The sequence below is a fragment of the Solanum dulcamara genome, chromosome 7 (genome assembly GCF_947179165.1).
Source record: "Solanum dulcamara chromosome 7, daSolDulc1.2, whole genome shotgun sequence".
Classification (NCBI taxonomy): Eukaryota; Viridiplantae; Streptophyta; class Magnoliopsida; order Solanales; family Solanaceae; genus Solanum; species Solanum dulcamara.
Genome location: NC_077243.1, coordinates 76,310,537 through 76,328,270, shown reverse-complemented (window position 1 = coordinate 76,328,270; position 17,734 = coordinate 76,310,537). Strand labels below are relative to the sequence as shown.

General features: G+C 32.4%; 1 protein-coding gene across 1 annotated transcript; it reads right to left on the bottom strand.

The window, feature by feature from the left end:
• Positions 1-7,354: 7,354 nt before the first annotated feature.
• On the bottom strand, positions 7,355-14,249 carry LOC129895739 (uncharacterized). Its single transcript, XM_055971499.1, has 2 exons — positions 13,377-14,249; positions 7,355-8,219 (listed from the first exon to the last, which is right to left on the bottom strand). The coding sequence occupies exons 1-2, from the start codon at positions 14,129-14,131 to the stop codon at positions 7,565-7,567; spliced, it is 1,410 nt and encodes a 469-aa protein (XP_055827474.1). The 5' UTR covers positions 14,132-14,249; the 3' UTR covers positions 7,355-7,564.
• Positions 14,250-17,734: the final 3,485 nt, after the last annotated feature.

Genomic DNA, 17,734 nt, shown 5'->3' with positions numbered 1-17,734 from the left:
AATTTATTTCATGAATCAATATGAGATATTCAAGAAGGAGAGTTCAAATCTCATCAATAGCGTTGTATTCCCTCCCTTATATTTCGATATATTAAAAAATATTTTTAAATAATACATAAATTCTTTAATTCTTTTCTTCCATGCTTTCTGTTAATTTATTCATATGTCGTAGAAAATTCATTAGAAAGGTTTGTGCTTTTTACTAATAATAATTTTATTTTTAAGGTTTAAACTCGATATTATTGATTAAAAATAAAAGAGTTTTCGCTATTTCACATTACCTTTTGGTAGTATAAAGTTGAATTCTTAAATGTTGTGAGTTGTATGATATATATAATAGGAGTATGATTGTGAGAAACGTTAAATCTTTTGAAGAGTGAAAAAGATGAGTCAAATAATTTTTATAGGGTTGGTTTAGTGCGGGGTAAAAATGCTATTCCGAAATTATTATCTCATTTTTAATGTGCGATAAAAATAATATTATAATTTAAAATAACTAATCGTGGCATAAATAATTTCGCAATTTTATTTCAATTTAACATAAAATAAATTAATTTTAAAATTAATTATTTCTTATCTAAAATTAATTTATTTCTTATCTCTCGTACCAAACGAGCAATAAGACTATTAATTGATTCTCACATCTATTGTCCAACATGGAGGCAGGTGTTGTCACCAACAAAACCATTCTAAATATTTCGTTGGATTAGTTATCCCGCAGATTCCATCATTTATATGAATTACTAGTTGTATTATTTTAATATAAAGAATGAAATAAATAGTTTTGATTGCATCATTTATATGAATTACTAGTTTTATTATTTTAATATAAAGAATGAAATAAATAGTTTTGATTCCATCATTTATATGAATTACTAGTTTTATTATTTTAATATAAAGAATGAAATAAATAGTTTTGAGACTAGTTAATACCTCTAATGAAATACAAAATAAATATTTTATCTTGAAATTATTATTTCTTTATCTCCCAGTATCTGTTGAGATAAGAGAAAAGAGAATTTACAAGAATCGCTTATGTTAGAAAACACTTTATTTTTAATGTGATATTTTTCAATATAAATTTAAATTAGTTAGCTTTTAATATTGGTATCGGATGAAAAAGAGAAAAAAATAAATAGGAGGTTGTATTTATGATCTTGCATCAATTCAACTGTATATTTTTTTGCTTTGCATTTGGTGTTTGGTATCCTTCATGGCATTCAATTAAATTCGAATTTGCAATGAAATGTTACTCATAAGGCGTTGATCACTTTTCAATAAAGAAGGTTTCATATTCAAAATTTGAATTCGAGATCTTCAATTAAACAACAATTAAACTGTATGATCCAACTCAAAGTAACAATAACAATAACAACAAATCAAGTGTAATTTCATAAGTGAGGTCCGGAGAGGATATTAAAGTCAGACCTTACCCTTTCCTTTGAAAGTAGAAAAGTTGTTTCCAATAAATTTTCGACTCAAGAAAAAACATATTAAAACAAGTAAAAAAAATGATAAAAGTAAAGAAATCACGACAAGATGCTATAAAAAGTAAGATAAGTCACTCTGTAAAAAGGACAAAAAATAACATATAGCAACAAAATTGAATGGGCAAAAATTACAAAAGAAATGTTATAACTACAAATACGAAATAGCAAGACAACGATCTATTACTGCTAACCAACTATCTTAATTCATGTTTTTCACGACTTCTTAACTAAATAAAAAACTTAATGAATTATTCTTATTATTTTGAAGAAAGATGGATTGATTTCAATTGAATAAACTTTTTAATATAAAATTTGAATCAAAACTATGAATTCGATGAAAATAATTGAAACGGTGGGCTCCCCACCAGATAACAAACATAATTCATGTGGGGTTCACTTGTTACTTGACAAGTGGATTTATGGGTCCTCAGTCCTGCTTGCTTGCTTCAAAACATAAAATTGGAAGAAAAAAAATAAGAATTTAAGTTTATTTATTTACTAATTAGAATAATTAAAAAACAAAGAAAACATGAACAGAGTGAAATATCTACTAAGAGAGAAGTAAGAATTTGCTCATCATCATTATTATTATTATAAAGAAAATCTTTTATCAAATATCTTAACTTAGAAGAATTGAACTTCAGAATTGCCTTTCTTTAATTTTGTATTAAAGCAAGCAAATAGGACCAATGGATCCACTTGTCTATCAACTAGTAACAAAGATAGATTTAACATAAGTTACATAGTAGTTTCTTCATCAAATAATACATTTATGTTAAAAAGAAAATTATTAAATATGTATAAATATCAAATTTAAAATGTGAAGAGTCTCACGTCAGTTCTTTTAAAAATGGGTGGTCTTTTTAATATGGTTGGAATAATATTCACCACTTCAACTAGCTTCTAAGGGTTGAGTTGGCCCCCCATGTTATATTGCCTTTACTTCTGATGTTCAGTGTAAGGTGGGGCGTGAAGAAGTCCCAAATCAATGATTAATGGGATGAGTAATCTCCTTATATAGTCTTGGACAATCACTAGGGGTGGGCATAAATATCGAAAATTGAATTATCGAACCGAACCGGCTATTTCGATATTCGGTAATTCGGTTCGATATTTGGTACCAAAAATTATATTTTTGGTATTCGGGTTTGATATTCGGTATTTATGTTTATACCGTTCGATATTCAGAAAATTCCGAATACCGAATTTAAATGAGTAAATTAGCAGCCCATTATATTTTATTGGGCTAAAGGAGTGTAGAAAAGACCCAATTTAAATGTTTAGGTCCAAACCCAAATGAAATCCCTAAGTAACCCTAACTCCCTCTTATAGTTGTATTCAGTATTCACAATTCACAACTACAAAAGCAGCTACCAGCGCCCAGCTAGCATCTTCACTCTTCAGTCTTCAGTGCTTCAGTCCTTGCCCGTTGGTCTCCTTCATGGCTTCACAACTTTCAGCTTTTCAGTGCTTCACAGTTCACTCCTTCACAGAGGTAGCGACGTAGCGTCTTCAGATTTCAGTGCTTCAAGCCTTCACTTCTTGGTCTCCTTCACAGCTTTCAGCCTTTCAATGCTTCACTCCTTCACACTTGTACGTGCGTTTGTATAATAATTTGTAGACACGGTTGATGCAGGCTGAAATCTGCTGGTGCAGTTCTTGTTGCAAAATTAGTCTCTGGTTCTTTAGCTTATGATGATATTTGGTTCGGTGGTAGAACAAGAAACCCCTGGAATATCAAAGAATTTTCTACTGGTTCATCAGCAGGGCCAGCTTCCAGCTCATCAGCAGGTATATTGAGTTAGTTTTCTCTAATACTCCCTTTGTCCCAATTTCCTCTGTCCCAATTTAAATGCCTTAGTACCTATATCTTTCCGTTATCTGCACAGGGTGAAAGAATGGAATTTACTACTTTTAGTCATTCACTGATCCAAATGAATGGAATCTAAAAGATATTCTATAATGTGCCCAGTCCTTAAATTGGTTCTATACATATGACCAACAACGAGAAAAATAAATGCAGTAGCTAAATAGTGATACGAAAGATGTGTCAACCATAACGTTGTGTTTTTTTATAATAGAATCCCCTCAAAAGAGATAGAATGGGCGGTATCGAATAAGATTAGTAGGCAGAGTATATTGTTCTACAATGGCTTCTTCACATTGCAGGTATAGTTCCATTTGCCATTGGTTCAGAAACTGTTGGTTCTATTACCTACCCAGCTACTAGGTGTGGTGTTACTGCATTGTAGCCCACTTTTGGAGTTGTTGGTCGTACTGGAGTTATGAGCATATCGGAAAGCTTGGTATCGTATCTCTTCCACAAAATTTGATTCCTTTCGTATGTGTTTTATCTTTTACTACTATAGAGGTGCTGAACATGAATCTGACTGGTCATTAGGACAAACTAGGCCCTCTTTGCAGAAGTGTTGCAGATTGTGCGGTTGTTCGTATGTTGTTGACTGTTGTTGTTTGTTGTTGTTATTGTTGTGTGTTGCAGGTGTGGTGTAGCTGCTGCAGCTTATGTTGTCTGTTGCTATTGTTGTGTGTTGCAGGTGTCAATTGTTGCTACTGCAGGTGGGTGTTATTGAGTGCTATTATTTGTTGTTGTTGTTATGTGTTGCAGGTGTAATGTAGCTGCTGCAGCTTATGCTTTTTGTTGCTGTTGTTGTGTTTTGCAGGTGGCAATTGTTGCTGCTGCAGGTGGTGTTGTTGACTGCTGTTGTTTGTTGTTGTTATTGTTGTGTGTTGCAGGAGTCAATTGTTGCTGTTGTAGTGTAGCTGCTGCAGCTTTTCTTGTTGAGTGTTGTTGTTCGGATGTAGTGTTCCCCTGCTTTTGATGAATTCATACAAGTATTCAACACCCAAAGTTTTATCCTCTTACAGCTTATGTTCCTATTGCAGGTCCATAAACTGCTGAAGATTGACTGGTTGAGCACTTGAGCCTTTCAATTCAGGGTGTTGCATGTTATATGTCCTTGTTATTACAGGCTGTTGCTGTCCTATTTTGGACTTTTGGTGGTTGTTGTATGTCCTTGTTGTTGTTGCAGGTTATTACTCATCTGCAGATTTTAGAAATGGAGGTTGTTACACATGTGCAGGTTGTTGTTGTTACTCATGGTGCTTGGCAATTCTATTCAAAGAAATAGTGCATTTCATCTTTCACTTCTGTGCTTTGCTTGTCAATGAATTAGCAGAGATGTTAGATATCCTCCATTGTAACACATTTCTCAGTACACTTAAAGCAATGTACATTGCAATCCAAGGCTTGAGAATAGTTATTGGACTTAGGGACTTTGTATTCTAAATTGTAAATTCTAATCAAGGTTCATGGTATTTGTTTTAGTCTTCATTGTCAAACAGGTAAATGAAATATTCTTAGTCTGAGTTTTTTAGAATATTTCCTACATTTTTCTCATGTTTTTAAATGAAATCTTCACATCATTTATTGTTGCTAATGTGAATATGATGTACTAACATATTTCGTGTGGACTTCGACTTCAATATGGAATTACCGAATACCATACCGAACTGAATTTTGATTTACCAATTACCGAATTACTGAATCGAAGTTTGAAAGTTCAATATTTGGTATATACTTTGAATTACCGATTACCGAATTTTCGAACTCAAACTTTGTAAATACCGAACCAAATACAGAATGCCCAGCCCTAACAATCACCCTCAAGATCTAGCGTTTGGAGTTGAATTAGACCAAAGATTCATTCTTAATATGGTATTAGAGTCGTGAGTAAAGATCAAAAAGCTAATTTTTGGGATTGAGTTAAGCTCAAAATTTATTTCTTTACATGGTATCAAAGCAAATTATTCCAATTCTCATTTTTGATGTTAGACCTCATATTAAATTGCTCATGCACCACATGTTCAGCTCTAAGCGTGGTTGGGGTGGGGGATGGGGGGGATGGAAGAGTCCCACATCGGCACTTTAAGGAAAGAGTGATCTTTTTAATATGATCTGTACAATTCTTACCTTTTCAACTAACTTTTTGAAACTGAATTAGACCCAAAATCTATTATTTATTTTTTATGTAGAATCAAATTATTACCACATGAAATTTTTGTTTTTAAAATTTAAAACTCATAAAATTCTAATTTCCTTGTCGAGAACACATGAATAAAAATTCTCATAATTTAACAGTTAGAATAGACTATAAAAGAGGATTATTTTAGTGATAAAAGATACTATATGTGCATGTACATATAAGTAGTGATAATGTGTATATAAAGTGGAATTTTAAGATAGCCCCTCTAGCCTTCGAATATTTACTTGAAAGCTAAGCCTAAATATGCAATGCAAGGATATTTATAATTTTTGAGAAAAACACTCAAATCAAATGTTTAGAATCAAATAAGTATCAACAGTCTGCTTTCTCTGCTTCTGCTGACGAATTATTCGACGGGTTATATCATTAAAAAAAAGAGATTTCAATTTTTTTGTTGATCAAACGACACCCGAATTTAAACTAGGGAAAAAAGGATTCGCTAGCATATATGAGACTATAATTTTTACCCTTTACCTCTTCTTATCTTTGCCAAAATGGAAAAAAAGAAAAGAAAAAAGAAGTTGATATATCATATCAAATGGTGTAAATTAATTTAGTGATCAAAATTTAAAATGAGAATACATATTACATCAAGTGTGAATAAGCAAATATAAAATAAATACTTTCATAATTAACGATTAGAATAGTAATAAAATAGAAATTCACTTAAAAAGAAAATGGTACTTCAAAAAACTTGTAAGATAGAAATAAGTGAGATTACTGTCATTTGGAAAATCATGGTTTAGAAGTCTTTTATCCGAAAAATATAGTTTTTCAACACATATATATAGAGATTCTATCATTTGATCAGTAAAGTTAAATTAAATCAAATTAATTTAATATCTAGTAAGACACAATTTTTTTTATATTAATATATAAAAAAAATACATCTTAAAATATTTGACCAATAAATTCATATAATTCAATTTTCGAAAAGTAAAACGTGATAAGTAATTTGAGACTGAGGAGACCTCCTAGTGTGTGTATAAGTGGATAATCCTTACCCTTTACCTCTTCAATAGGTCATATGGGAATATAATCATTATATTTCATCTTTACCTCTTATCATTATATCTTATCTTTGCGTAAATGGAAAAAAGTTGATATATCATATGATAGAGCAAAAATAAATATCTTTGGGCCTAGATTTTATTTTTTAAAGCATGGGAATTGAATTGACATATCCAATTATTTTCATTGCTTTAAATTGATACCTTCAACATGTGACAATATGTTGGGATCTTAGCCGCCTATGCGTCGTCATTTTTAATGTGTATATTCAGTATATAATAATAAGTGCATTATAAATATATAATATAATACACTAAAATATATTTAATAAAATTAAATCACTAGGCATAAATTCAACTTTTAGAACATTATACCTTTAAAAGTTCATACACTGAACTTACATTTTATAGGACACAATTTGTGCTAGGTATAACTTGTGTCTTGAGATATGAGTTCAAACAACACTTGCCAAATGGACCAGTTCAGCTTATGTAAGTTTAAACGATGTCACATTCGTTAAAGACTATATTTCCATACTCCAAGGTGTATGTGTCAGATCCTCCAAAACCATAGCTACTAGGTAACTTTAAGTCTCTACTATTGTGGTTCTCAACCACATAGTATTGTCTCTGCTGGAATTTTAACCTAAAATATTGTGGTTCTCAACCCACTTCATTGACCACAGTATTTTGTCTCGCGATATTTCCCATATAAAAAACTTACTAAGCAGCATACTATGACAGCCTTAAACTTCCCTTTCCAATGATCAAATGGCAGGTCATGACAAGATAAACAAAAAAATAGAAGTGGATACACTTTCTTTTTCAGTGATAAGTAAACAGGGGTGGGGTTGGGGGGGGAGTGGAGGCGACTATATTCAAGTAACAGAAAGGTGAGAAAACATAAATGAAAGAGAAGAAATCATCAAACAAGAACCAGGTAACTAAATACTTGACCAAAGCTAAGTTGCAATCTCCTAAATCCAAAGTTGAGAAGCTTTTAGGACACCATTGCAGCAGTTTCATCTTCTTCGGCCTCTCCTGCTGAAACTTCGTTAAACATATACTGGCTCTGATACTCCATCAAGTACTGCGTGGATCTCTTGACATCATAAAACAGATTATAGACTCGAGTAATATCTTCCACTTCCACAATCTTCCCTTTCCGCTTTTGGCAGGCCAATGCTGCAGAAGTGATAAGGTGGATGGAGTATCTCAAAGAAGTATTCACCCCGATCTTGGTCAATAAAACTTTTGCATCGTCAGACATTTCTACATCCTCCTCTTGGCATCTGATGTCCAGGATTTTGTGAATTTCTTCCTCTTTGTAAGGTTGTGTAGAGATGATGAGAAGGCGATCAAGAAAGTCAATTGGAATCCCATGTGGGGATCTGTAGTTTGTTCCCCGGATTGTAGTAATGCCTCTATTTGTAGCAACAACCAATATAGGTGCCATGTCATTCTCCAGAGCTCGGTTAAGGAAAGAGAAACACTCAATGTCAAGCATATGTACTTCATCAATGAAGAGGACACCAGGCACAATCTCTGCCTTTCCTTCCTCCCTCCACTCTGCAACCTTGGTATCTATTTGTTCTCTCACTTCAGCACGAATCTCACCAGTATCACCCGTAAACAGTGCTAAAAATCCCTGTGTTCTGAAATTGAGATGAGCTGATTAACATATTTAATCTAGTGAAGTAGGAAATAATAAAATTCTTTTAAGATGTCAGATATTTTCAGAAACAACTCTAAAACACAGAGCACGAAACTGATAAGTTTTGCAAATACACTAAATAGGAAAGACATGCAACTGTGAATGGCAAGTAGCATCACTAATTTGAATTGAAGCAGAGGAAAGGCAAAGGAAAGGGGAATATACAAAATCTAAGACTAATATGACAAACATAGAAGGGGAGCCTTGGAGTAACTGGTAAAGTTGTTGCCATGTGACCAGGAGGTCACGGGTTCAAGCCTTGGAAACAGCCTCTGGCAGAAATGCAAGGCAAGGCTGCGTACAATAGACCCTTGTGGTCAGGCCCTTCCCCGGACCCCGCGCATAGCGGGAGCTTTAGTGCACCGGGCTGCCCTTTTTAATGACAAACATAAATATTTGTTGAAAGTAGTCTATCAATCTTAGCACATATAAAGATCAGTCTGCTATTTAAATGTTATAATCCATTCACTATGAGGCCAAAAACCTACCATAAAATGCCAAAATCCAACCATACATAATACAGAAAAGAGAGGTAAAAACACAGTTAACCAAGAGTGAAAGGATTAGCAAGAAAGAAATAGTCATCTCAGTTACTAGTCAAAACACACCTCATTCAGTCTTTTGGCAAAATTTTACTACAAATGTGAATGTTGTTTTAGAGTCGATCCTGTCAAATGATCACCAAGAAAAGCTACTAAATAAATACTCATTGTAGCCCCATGCATAAATAGCAGAGTATTTATGATAACATAAGTAGCTAACTCAGCGGCGGAGCCAAGATTTTCGTCAAGAGTGTTCAAACTTAAGGACAAGTAAGAAAAAAAAAAGAAAAAACACTCAAATAGTTAGATTACCAAGATTGGCTACAAAATAGCCATACTTCATCTCATATATGGGTTGGTTTCTTCAAGGTACCACTACAATTATTGTTGAGGGAAAAAATATAATAGTTCCTAATGGCTTCTGGCTTCTTAAAACTTGAAAAGGGGTATGAGAATTGAGAAAAGAGAAGGGTAAAGACGAGGGTTTTTGTTTCTCTTTTTGAAGAAGTACGGGAGAAGTCGTCATCAGAAGAAGAAGAGAAAAAACTAAAGGGTAAAAAGTTTTGTTTAATGACTAGGTGGGTCTATTATTTTTTAATTTAAAAAAGTCAAAAGAGAACTTTTTTTTTAATTAAAGAAGAAATGGAACTGAACAAATCAGAAGTTCTGTTCTTTTTTTTACAGACAAATCAGAATAAAAATGGAACTGAACAAATCAAAAGTTCCGTTCCTTTTTTACAGACAAAACGGAATTAAAAAATTAAATAAAACGCCCTTGGCAAGACTCGAACCCGGGTTTTCAAGGCGAATTTGCACACCCTTGACCACTGGGCAATCGTTCTTTAGTATGTCAGGGGTGTTCAACAATTAGTATATATCCGTCAATATCGATATTTAACATATATACTCGCAAAAAAATTCCGACAAAGGTTGTTCATCTGACCACCCTTAGTTAGGTATAGCTCTGCCCCTGAGCTAACTTAACAAAGGTATATTATACGAAAAGGAGATGAATGGGATAATACTACTTGGGCTATAACCCTGAGTTTGACTTCTAAAACCTTTTGACAGAACACTTATTTACTCTTTATTCTTATTCCCTTTTTTTCTGACAAGGAAAACCCGAAGCCGCTACTATTTGGGTGCGCACAGAGTAAACCCTCGTTCTATGCAATAGCTCGCAAATCACAAAGAAGAGGTAACCCGCAGTAGACAAGAGAATCAACTCCTTAAAGAACAATTTCCTATGAGAGGGTAATGCAGAAAGGAACAATTAAGTAAGCAACCATAGGCAAAACAAAATTGTTCCTTTCTAACAACAATAACATACCCAGTGTAGTCCCACGATGTAGGGGTTGGGGAGGATAGTTTAACACCCTGAAATTTTTTTAAGCTAAGGTCGAGCCATTCTTCATATGTGTATGGGGTTGTACCGGATGGTTCATAATTGTGTGCATGTGTAGAGGTTAATTCTTTAGTGTGAAAATAGATTTGGAGATGAATTAATGTCATAAGGATACTCTAGCACAAAATCGAGTTGAAAGCTTCCTTACCAATTGAGTTTTGGTACAAGATTTTAATTGGGTCAACTTCAAATGATCATATTTCCTAGAATATAAAGAATTAGGTGGCCCTATCAAATTAAAGATCTTTGAGTCCTCTTTCCAACACCACCAATTTTGCCTCATTCCGAGTTCGGAGTAAAGTGTTATGACCATCAGAGCATAAAATGTCCAGTAGAGTTTTCTATGAGTCGTAGGAGTCAAATTCTCAAAAAAAAAATCATGCACGTCTTCTAGGGCTATTTTGGTCCTTTCCCAAGCTTTTTAGCCCTATTCTAAGTCGTTTTCCAGTGTTTTAATCAAGTATATCATCCAACTAACTCGTCTTTCTCTCATAATCATCAATCCAAACAATCTAGTCTCAAGAAACTCTCTCAAAACTAACCTAGGGTTCCTCTTCTTCATCAAGAACCCTAAAGCTTTCGAGTCAAAAAAATTCAAGATACGAAGAGAAACTTTTTATACAAAGTTTTCCCAACTTCTTCCACTCTACGAACTTCATAAAAGAATTTCTTTTCTCGAGATCAAGCATCAAGGTTCCAAAATCAAAGGTGTCTTCATAAAAGAATTTCTTTTCTCGAGATCAAGCATCAAGGTTCCAAAATCAAAGGTGTCCTCCAAGAAAGCTATTGTTTTACGAGTTTCGATTGTAATATCAAATCTTCCAGGTATGTAAGGCTATTCATTACGTTGGATTGAGTTCATCCACGCGCCCTACATCTAAATTCTATCGTTAAACAATTGAGTTAAGTTTTAGCCCTAGTTTCTTGAGTTCCAAATGTGTAATTTTTTTCGTTCATTGAGCTCTATATAATTATGCATCGAGATTATTAATGATTCTACACCTTGAATTCTTGAGATTTCTGTTCATGGTTTCATTCACATGAACCCTAGTTGAGTTTCGAAATTCCATGAATTGAGTTCTTGAATTATTTATAATTCCTATTGAATTTTGTATATGAATTCCACTATGTTATTGTATATATATATTATAATATTCCTTGATGAGTTTCTTGAGTTGAGTCTTGTTGAAAGTATGGATTCGTGTTTGTATTCACATGAACCTCAAGTGAGATTTCATTTGTATTTTATGCATTAATGGAGTTTTTAAAGAATGATTTGTGAACCTTTTTTCATTAATTATTTTCATGCACTATTTTGAGTTTAAAGAATGGCTATTTTCATCTTGATTGAGAAAGAGTTTGAGCATGAGTTGAGTTTGAGAAGTCTCTTGATTATTATTTTGAGCATGAGTTTGAGAAATCCCTTAATTATTATCTTGAGCATGAGTATTTTAAGTATAAACGAGTTAATCATTATTACACTAAAACATCTATTTTGAGATTGAGTTGAGAAGTTAAAATATATTTTTATTTTAAATGCATTCTTTAAGTTGAGTTTTGAGCCAAGTGCAAAAAAGACTAAATGATGTATTTTGAGTATTTTCTTACTTGACGTATATGAGCATAATACAATATTTTGGGAGTAGTATTGAGCACGATATGGGATGAGCCCATAAACTACGTAGCCAACGTAGGATAGAATCGTGACCGTTGATTCGGGCGACTCCCAACTAGTCCCAAAATGATGAACTTTGAGAAATTTTGGATCCAATGAGTTGAGCGTCCTTTACCCTGGCAAGGTATTGGACGGCAGCGACAACAGCAGTTCTTAAGCGTTGTATCATCACTAGCTCATAAGTGATGGTTGTTGGTTAAATAAACTCCCCAAGAGTAAGATATTATATTTTTAAAGAGTAAAATATTATATTTTTATTTGTTGAGTTGCATCTCTTTTTGCGTATCATTTAAAGTATTGTACTATTTTACTTCATGCTTTATTGATTTGAGTCATGTCAAAATGAGTCCCTTGAGTTGAGTTGCATGAGATCGAGTAGTGTTGATTATGTTCACTTTCCGCTATTTTACATACTTGTACATTTCATGTACTGACTCCATTTGGCCTGCATCGTTTTATGATGCAGATACAGGTGATAGAGGTCCTCAACAGGCGTATCATTGAAGACTAAACCTCGTCAAACTTTCGATAAGGCCTCCTTGCATCCGGAGGACTTCATTTATATTTCTTTCATTCTTTCTTCTTTTGATAGTCAGTTGAGGTAGCCTTGGACTTGTCTTGACACCTTTCTAGTATTGGGTTAGTGGCTTCACAGGCAGAGTCAGAGTTGAGTTAGATGGATTTCTTTCGGTCTTTTTTTAAAAAAAACTTAATTTTATTATTGAGTTTATGACATTGAGTTACATTATACTTTGAGTATTGCTAATCTATTATTTATTTATTAATGATGATGATTCTAAATGCTCACTTGAGTTAATTATCTATTGGGTTGAGTCTTACGCTGAGTGATTGAATGAGTGATCAGACCAAGTGGTTCGCTTGGACCGACGATGGTCTCCGAGTGCCGGTCACGCTTGGGGTACCTTCTCGGGGCGTGACAGGTAGAGAGAACACATACCTTACACCTACCTCAGAGGTAGGAAGGATGTTTCCGATTAGACCCTTGGCTCAAGGAAAAATAATCCAAAACAGTTCAGATAAAGAAGTAACGGAAGTACAAGAATCAACAAATAATAACAAAACAGCACACAGTAGCAGTTGACACTTATTTACTCTTATTCCTGTTCCTAATAGATGAGTTGAAAAGAGAACTAACTCCTTAAAGAACAATTTCCTATGGAAGGGTAATACAGAAAGGAACAATTAAGTAAGCAATCATAGATAAATCAAATTCATTCCTTTCCAACAACAACATACCTAGTGTAGTCCCACGAATGTGGAGTCTGGAGAGAGTAGAGTGTACGACCATCGGCTCAAGGAAAAATAGTCCAAAGCAGTGCAGAAAAAGAAGTAACAAGTAACGAAAGTACAAGAAAGAACAGAAGCTACAACAAAACAATATGATAATCCACCTACAAGGAAACCAAAAAAAACATTTCTTTCCATAAACAAATAAACTTAGAAGCAAATTAGTACCTGCTATTTATCACATCGATTTCATGAAGGGTAACACAATGTACAATCTCCTTCCTCTTCTGCAGCTCCCCTTCAGGACATTGTACAAACTTAGTCTGCGGTCCCATAGCATCATAATCCCTCGACCTCGAAAACGACCTCCCCAATTTCGTAATCTTCCCAGAAGCCTTGTCAATAGCAATAACATCCCCACTCTGAACTTTCTCCTTCCCTAAAGCCTCAATCATCTTCGCACCCAAATCATAAACCGTCTCCATATCAGTAGTCTTCAACGTCAATTTCCCTGTTTTCGATGCAGCTCCTGCCACAGCAGGCCTATCAATTTGTACTTCCACAACTTCACCTTCAATAACTTCAGCTTCTTCTTTAATTCTCACACCAATCGCTTTACGAAAAGCCTGCATTAACGCTTCAGTTTTTGACATATCAAGTGAATAAAGTTCGCTACCAGCAAGCATAGCAAAAGGGGTTTCTTGACCTAACGATTTAGCCATACCCATAGCTATAGCTGTTTTTCCTGTTCCGGGTTGACCCGCAAGTAGAAGTGCCCGACCCGCAATTTTACCTTGTTGAACCATTTTAACAATGATTCCGGCAGCTTTTCGAGCTGGAATTTGACCTACCATGCCTTCAGAGCTTAATCGAGGTTCGAGTGAAGAATCGAGGCCGAGACCTCTGATATGGGAGTGTGCCCCTATGCGTTCTATGCGGGTTAGGTCACGCATCTCTGAGATTTTCACTTCCCCCATTGCCATTGATGAACCAAGAGAGGTACAGAGGTAAGAGAGAGAGAGAGAGAGAGGGAGGGAGAAAACTTTAGGGTTTAGGGTTTAGGGAGGATCAATTCACCTATAACAATAACATATCATTTGGGGGGTGTTTGGGTTTGGATGGGTAATCGATTTTAAATTATTAAAATTAAATTAAATATAGTATATATTTACTGATTTGGTTGTTATCAGATTTGATTTTGATTTTAGCCATACACAAAAATAAAAGAAACGGTTCATTTAAAAGACGACAATTCATGTTATTTTTGATCTTATAATTCTTATATTAAAATTATAATTGTGTTTAACTTTCTACTTATATTGTTAGCTACAATGTAATAACAACATAAATTTATTGAATAATGTATAAGTTATTGATATTGCTACACAAACAAAAGGCATATTGTACCTTACTCTTTTTTATTATAGTGATGCATTGTTGCGCATAAAAAAAACTATGAAAATGGTCAAAATTACCTCTGAACTATAGGTTAAGGTTTAAAAATACTTTTCATCCACTTTTTGATCTAAAATTATCTTTATACTCATCTTTTTTGGTTTAAAATACCCTTTCATACACCTTTTTGACTAACTTTAATCCTTGAAACTAACAATCTTTTTTTATTTTTTTAAAGTATTTATCATGTGTCATTTTTTTATTGGATGAAATAAGAATTCCACCTCCACTAATTTTTTTTCATAATTTATTTAAGCCAAAAACAATATATCTCCTCAAGACCCCAAATTTTTAAAAAATAAATCTAATAGTGTTTTATTGCTATAAGCTTTTTCTTCTTATTTGTTTTTTAGAAAGTTTGTTTTGGGATCATGAAGATGGATATTGTTTTGATTTGGATAAATTATGGAGAAAATATTTAAAAATATTTTTTTTATTTGCATTTTTTAAAAAACAAAATTAGTTTTTTATGGTCATCAAGCTTGTATATTGTTTTGGTTTAGATAAATTATGAAAAAAAAATTGAACAACTTATTTAAAAAATCATTTAGTTATGCATATTATTACAAGATAGTTTATAGCTAGTTATCTAAAAACTATCTTGTAATAGAAAAAAATTATTTATTTATTTTTAACTATCTTGTAATAACTAATTTAGTTTAAAATATATTTTTTACTATCTTGTAATAGCTAAAAAAAATTAGTTATATATATATATATAACTAAATTATTTTTAGTTATTTTATTTTTACGTATTGTAAAAAAATCAGTATTATTAAACAGTAAAGAAAAACCAAGCCAAAAACTCAAAAAAATTGAGTCTTTTTCGGTTGATTTAAAAAAAATGGAGGGGGGGGATCTTGAAGAGGTATATTATTTTTGGCTTAGATAAATCATTAAAAAAGTTTAGTGGAGTTGAATTTTTATTTCATCCTATAAGAAAATGACATATGAAAAATACTTGTAAAAAATAAAAAATAATAAGAGGGTTGTTAGTTTCAGGGGTTGAAGTTTGCCAAAAAGATAGATGGAGGGGTATTTTTAGACCAAAAAGATGAGTAGAAAGGTATTTTTAAATCAAAAGGTGGATGAAGGATATTTTTAAACATTTTTTATAGTTCAGGGGTATTTTTGGCTCTTTTTCAAAAAACATTATTAAGTATATATAATTATAAAAAAATATGTATATAATTTATCACTTCAATTTGATTATTTCTTCGATTTTTTTGAACAAAACAAAAAAAAATCAATATTATTAGATTTTAAAATTGTAAAACCAAATAAAAATTGATTTAATTAATCTTTTTGGTTCGATTTTTTTATTAGAATCGATTTTTATCTAAATCATGAACACCCCTAACCACAATTATTACTGTCACTAACCACCTGCATCATTACTATCAACCACTACAGTCAGTCATTGTCGCACATATCACCTCTATCATTACTATCAACCACTAGAGTTAGTCATTGCCACACATATCACCTCTACAATTATAATTATATCTATTGTCATCAACACAGTCTTCACCGCCACAAATAACCACTATTTTTCTTTACAATACAAAACAACACCCACGACAATCTACTAAGAATGAAATCAAGTGTTTCTTTTGGAACCATAAATAAAATAACTATTACAAATTAGGACAGAGGGAGTAGTATTTTTTGTATGGTTCTCGAACATTTAAAATTTAATTTTAAAATATTGAACTAATCTAATTCAATTTGCTTTAAAAATTAGTCAAACTTACTCTCATGAATCAAATATGACAAGCAAAAATAAACAAATGAAGTACGTTGAAGTAATTTTAGTAATTTTACATATATTGACTTCTCTGGGAAAACTAATCCAGGTAGGCGTTTGCCATTCGATTTCATCTCAAATTTCAAATCATGAGATGAAATCAGCTTTTGGACATACAATTTTACATTGATTTCATCTCATGATTTCATATCATGAGATGAAATCCCAAATTCACCAAAAATCATGATTTGGTAATTTCAAATATAAAAATTGACCTACAAGTTTATATTTTGTAAAAATAACCTATATTTATTTTAGGGATAATGGTCCAAAAAATATCCGAACTTTGAAGAAAATTGTTGTAACGATCCCAAACTTTGGATGGGCCCTATTACCCCCCATGCACTATTTAATATTGCAATTTAAAAGTATATTCGTGGTTGAGTTGATATAATTTTTTGTGAGTTGGATAACTATTGACGTTATTGTTGATTTTGAAGTTAAATTTTTTAGATTTTTCATTGACTTCAAGGATATTACATTTAGCACAAAATCAAGTTCATTGACTTCAACCATACAAACTAGCAAACATAAACACTTTCAAACTTACATCAACCCAAGAAAATGTTTCAACTAACTATTTTGATCCAAACAACAACACTTTCCAACTTAACTCAACCACGAATATACTTTTAAAAAGCACTATTAAATAGTGCATGAGGTAGTAGGGCCCGTTCAAAATTTGGGATTGTTACAGCAATTTTGGTCAAAGTTCGGATATTTTTCGGACCATTATCCCTTTATTTTATATATATCTACTAGCCATTTTGTTCCTATGTAAATAAAATTTATAATTCATATAATTACTTTTAAAACCTTTTATATCTCATATAACGATTATGTTATCCAATATAAAATTTATTTTTACTTCAAATCAATTCTTCGTTTACCATTTATATTCACCAAATTCATTCTTTTTTATCAAATTTATTACTACTTCATTCAAATCAATGTTTAATAATAAAAAAAGTCCATTATATATTGAGTGGAAAAGACTAATCAATGGGATCTGTGGCATTAATTGCAAAAATAATTTCCTTAGCTACTAACCAGTGTTTTAAAAGACAGTGGCGTAAGGCGAGGTATTTATGCAGTATGGGGCGAGACGTAAGCCCCATGGATCTACGGGGTGTCCATCTCATGTATATTCAATTTTATAATTTTATTACTTAAAAAATAAGCACTTTTAATGATTTTACAAATAAATTTTAATAAATAACCAATTATATAGAAAAAAACATCATAATTATTATTGAGAAAGGTATTCATAATTAATAATATAGAAAAAAAGTATTATAATTACTATTTGAGAAAGGTAACAACT

Bases quoted from the DNA above. Each gene is read 5' to 3' on its own strand.
- LOC129895739 (XM_055971499.1), bottom strand. From the start codon at position 14,131: ATGGCAATGGGGGAAGTGAAAATCTCAGAGATGCGTGACCTAACCCGC. The intron at 8,220-13,376 runs GTACTAATTTGC...TCTCAATTTCAG, and splicing joins ATCGATGTGATAAATAGCAG to AACACAGGGATTTTTAGCAC.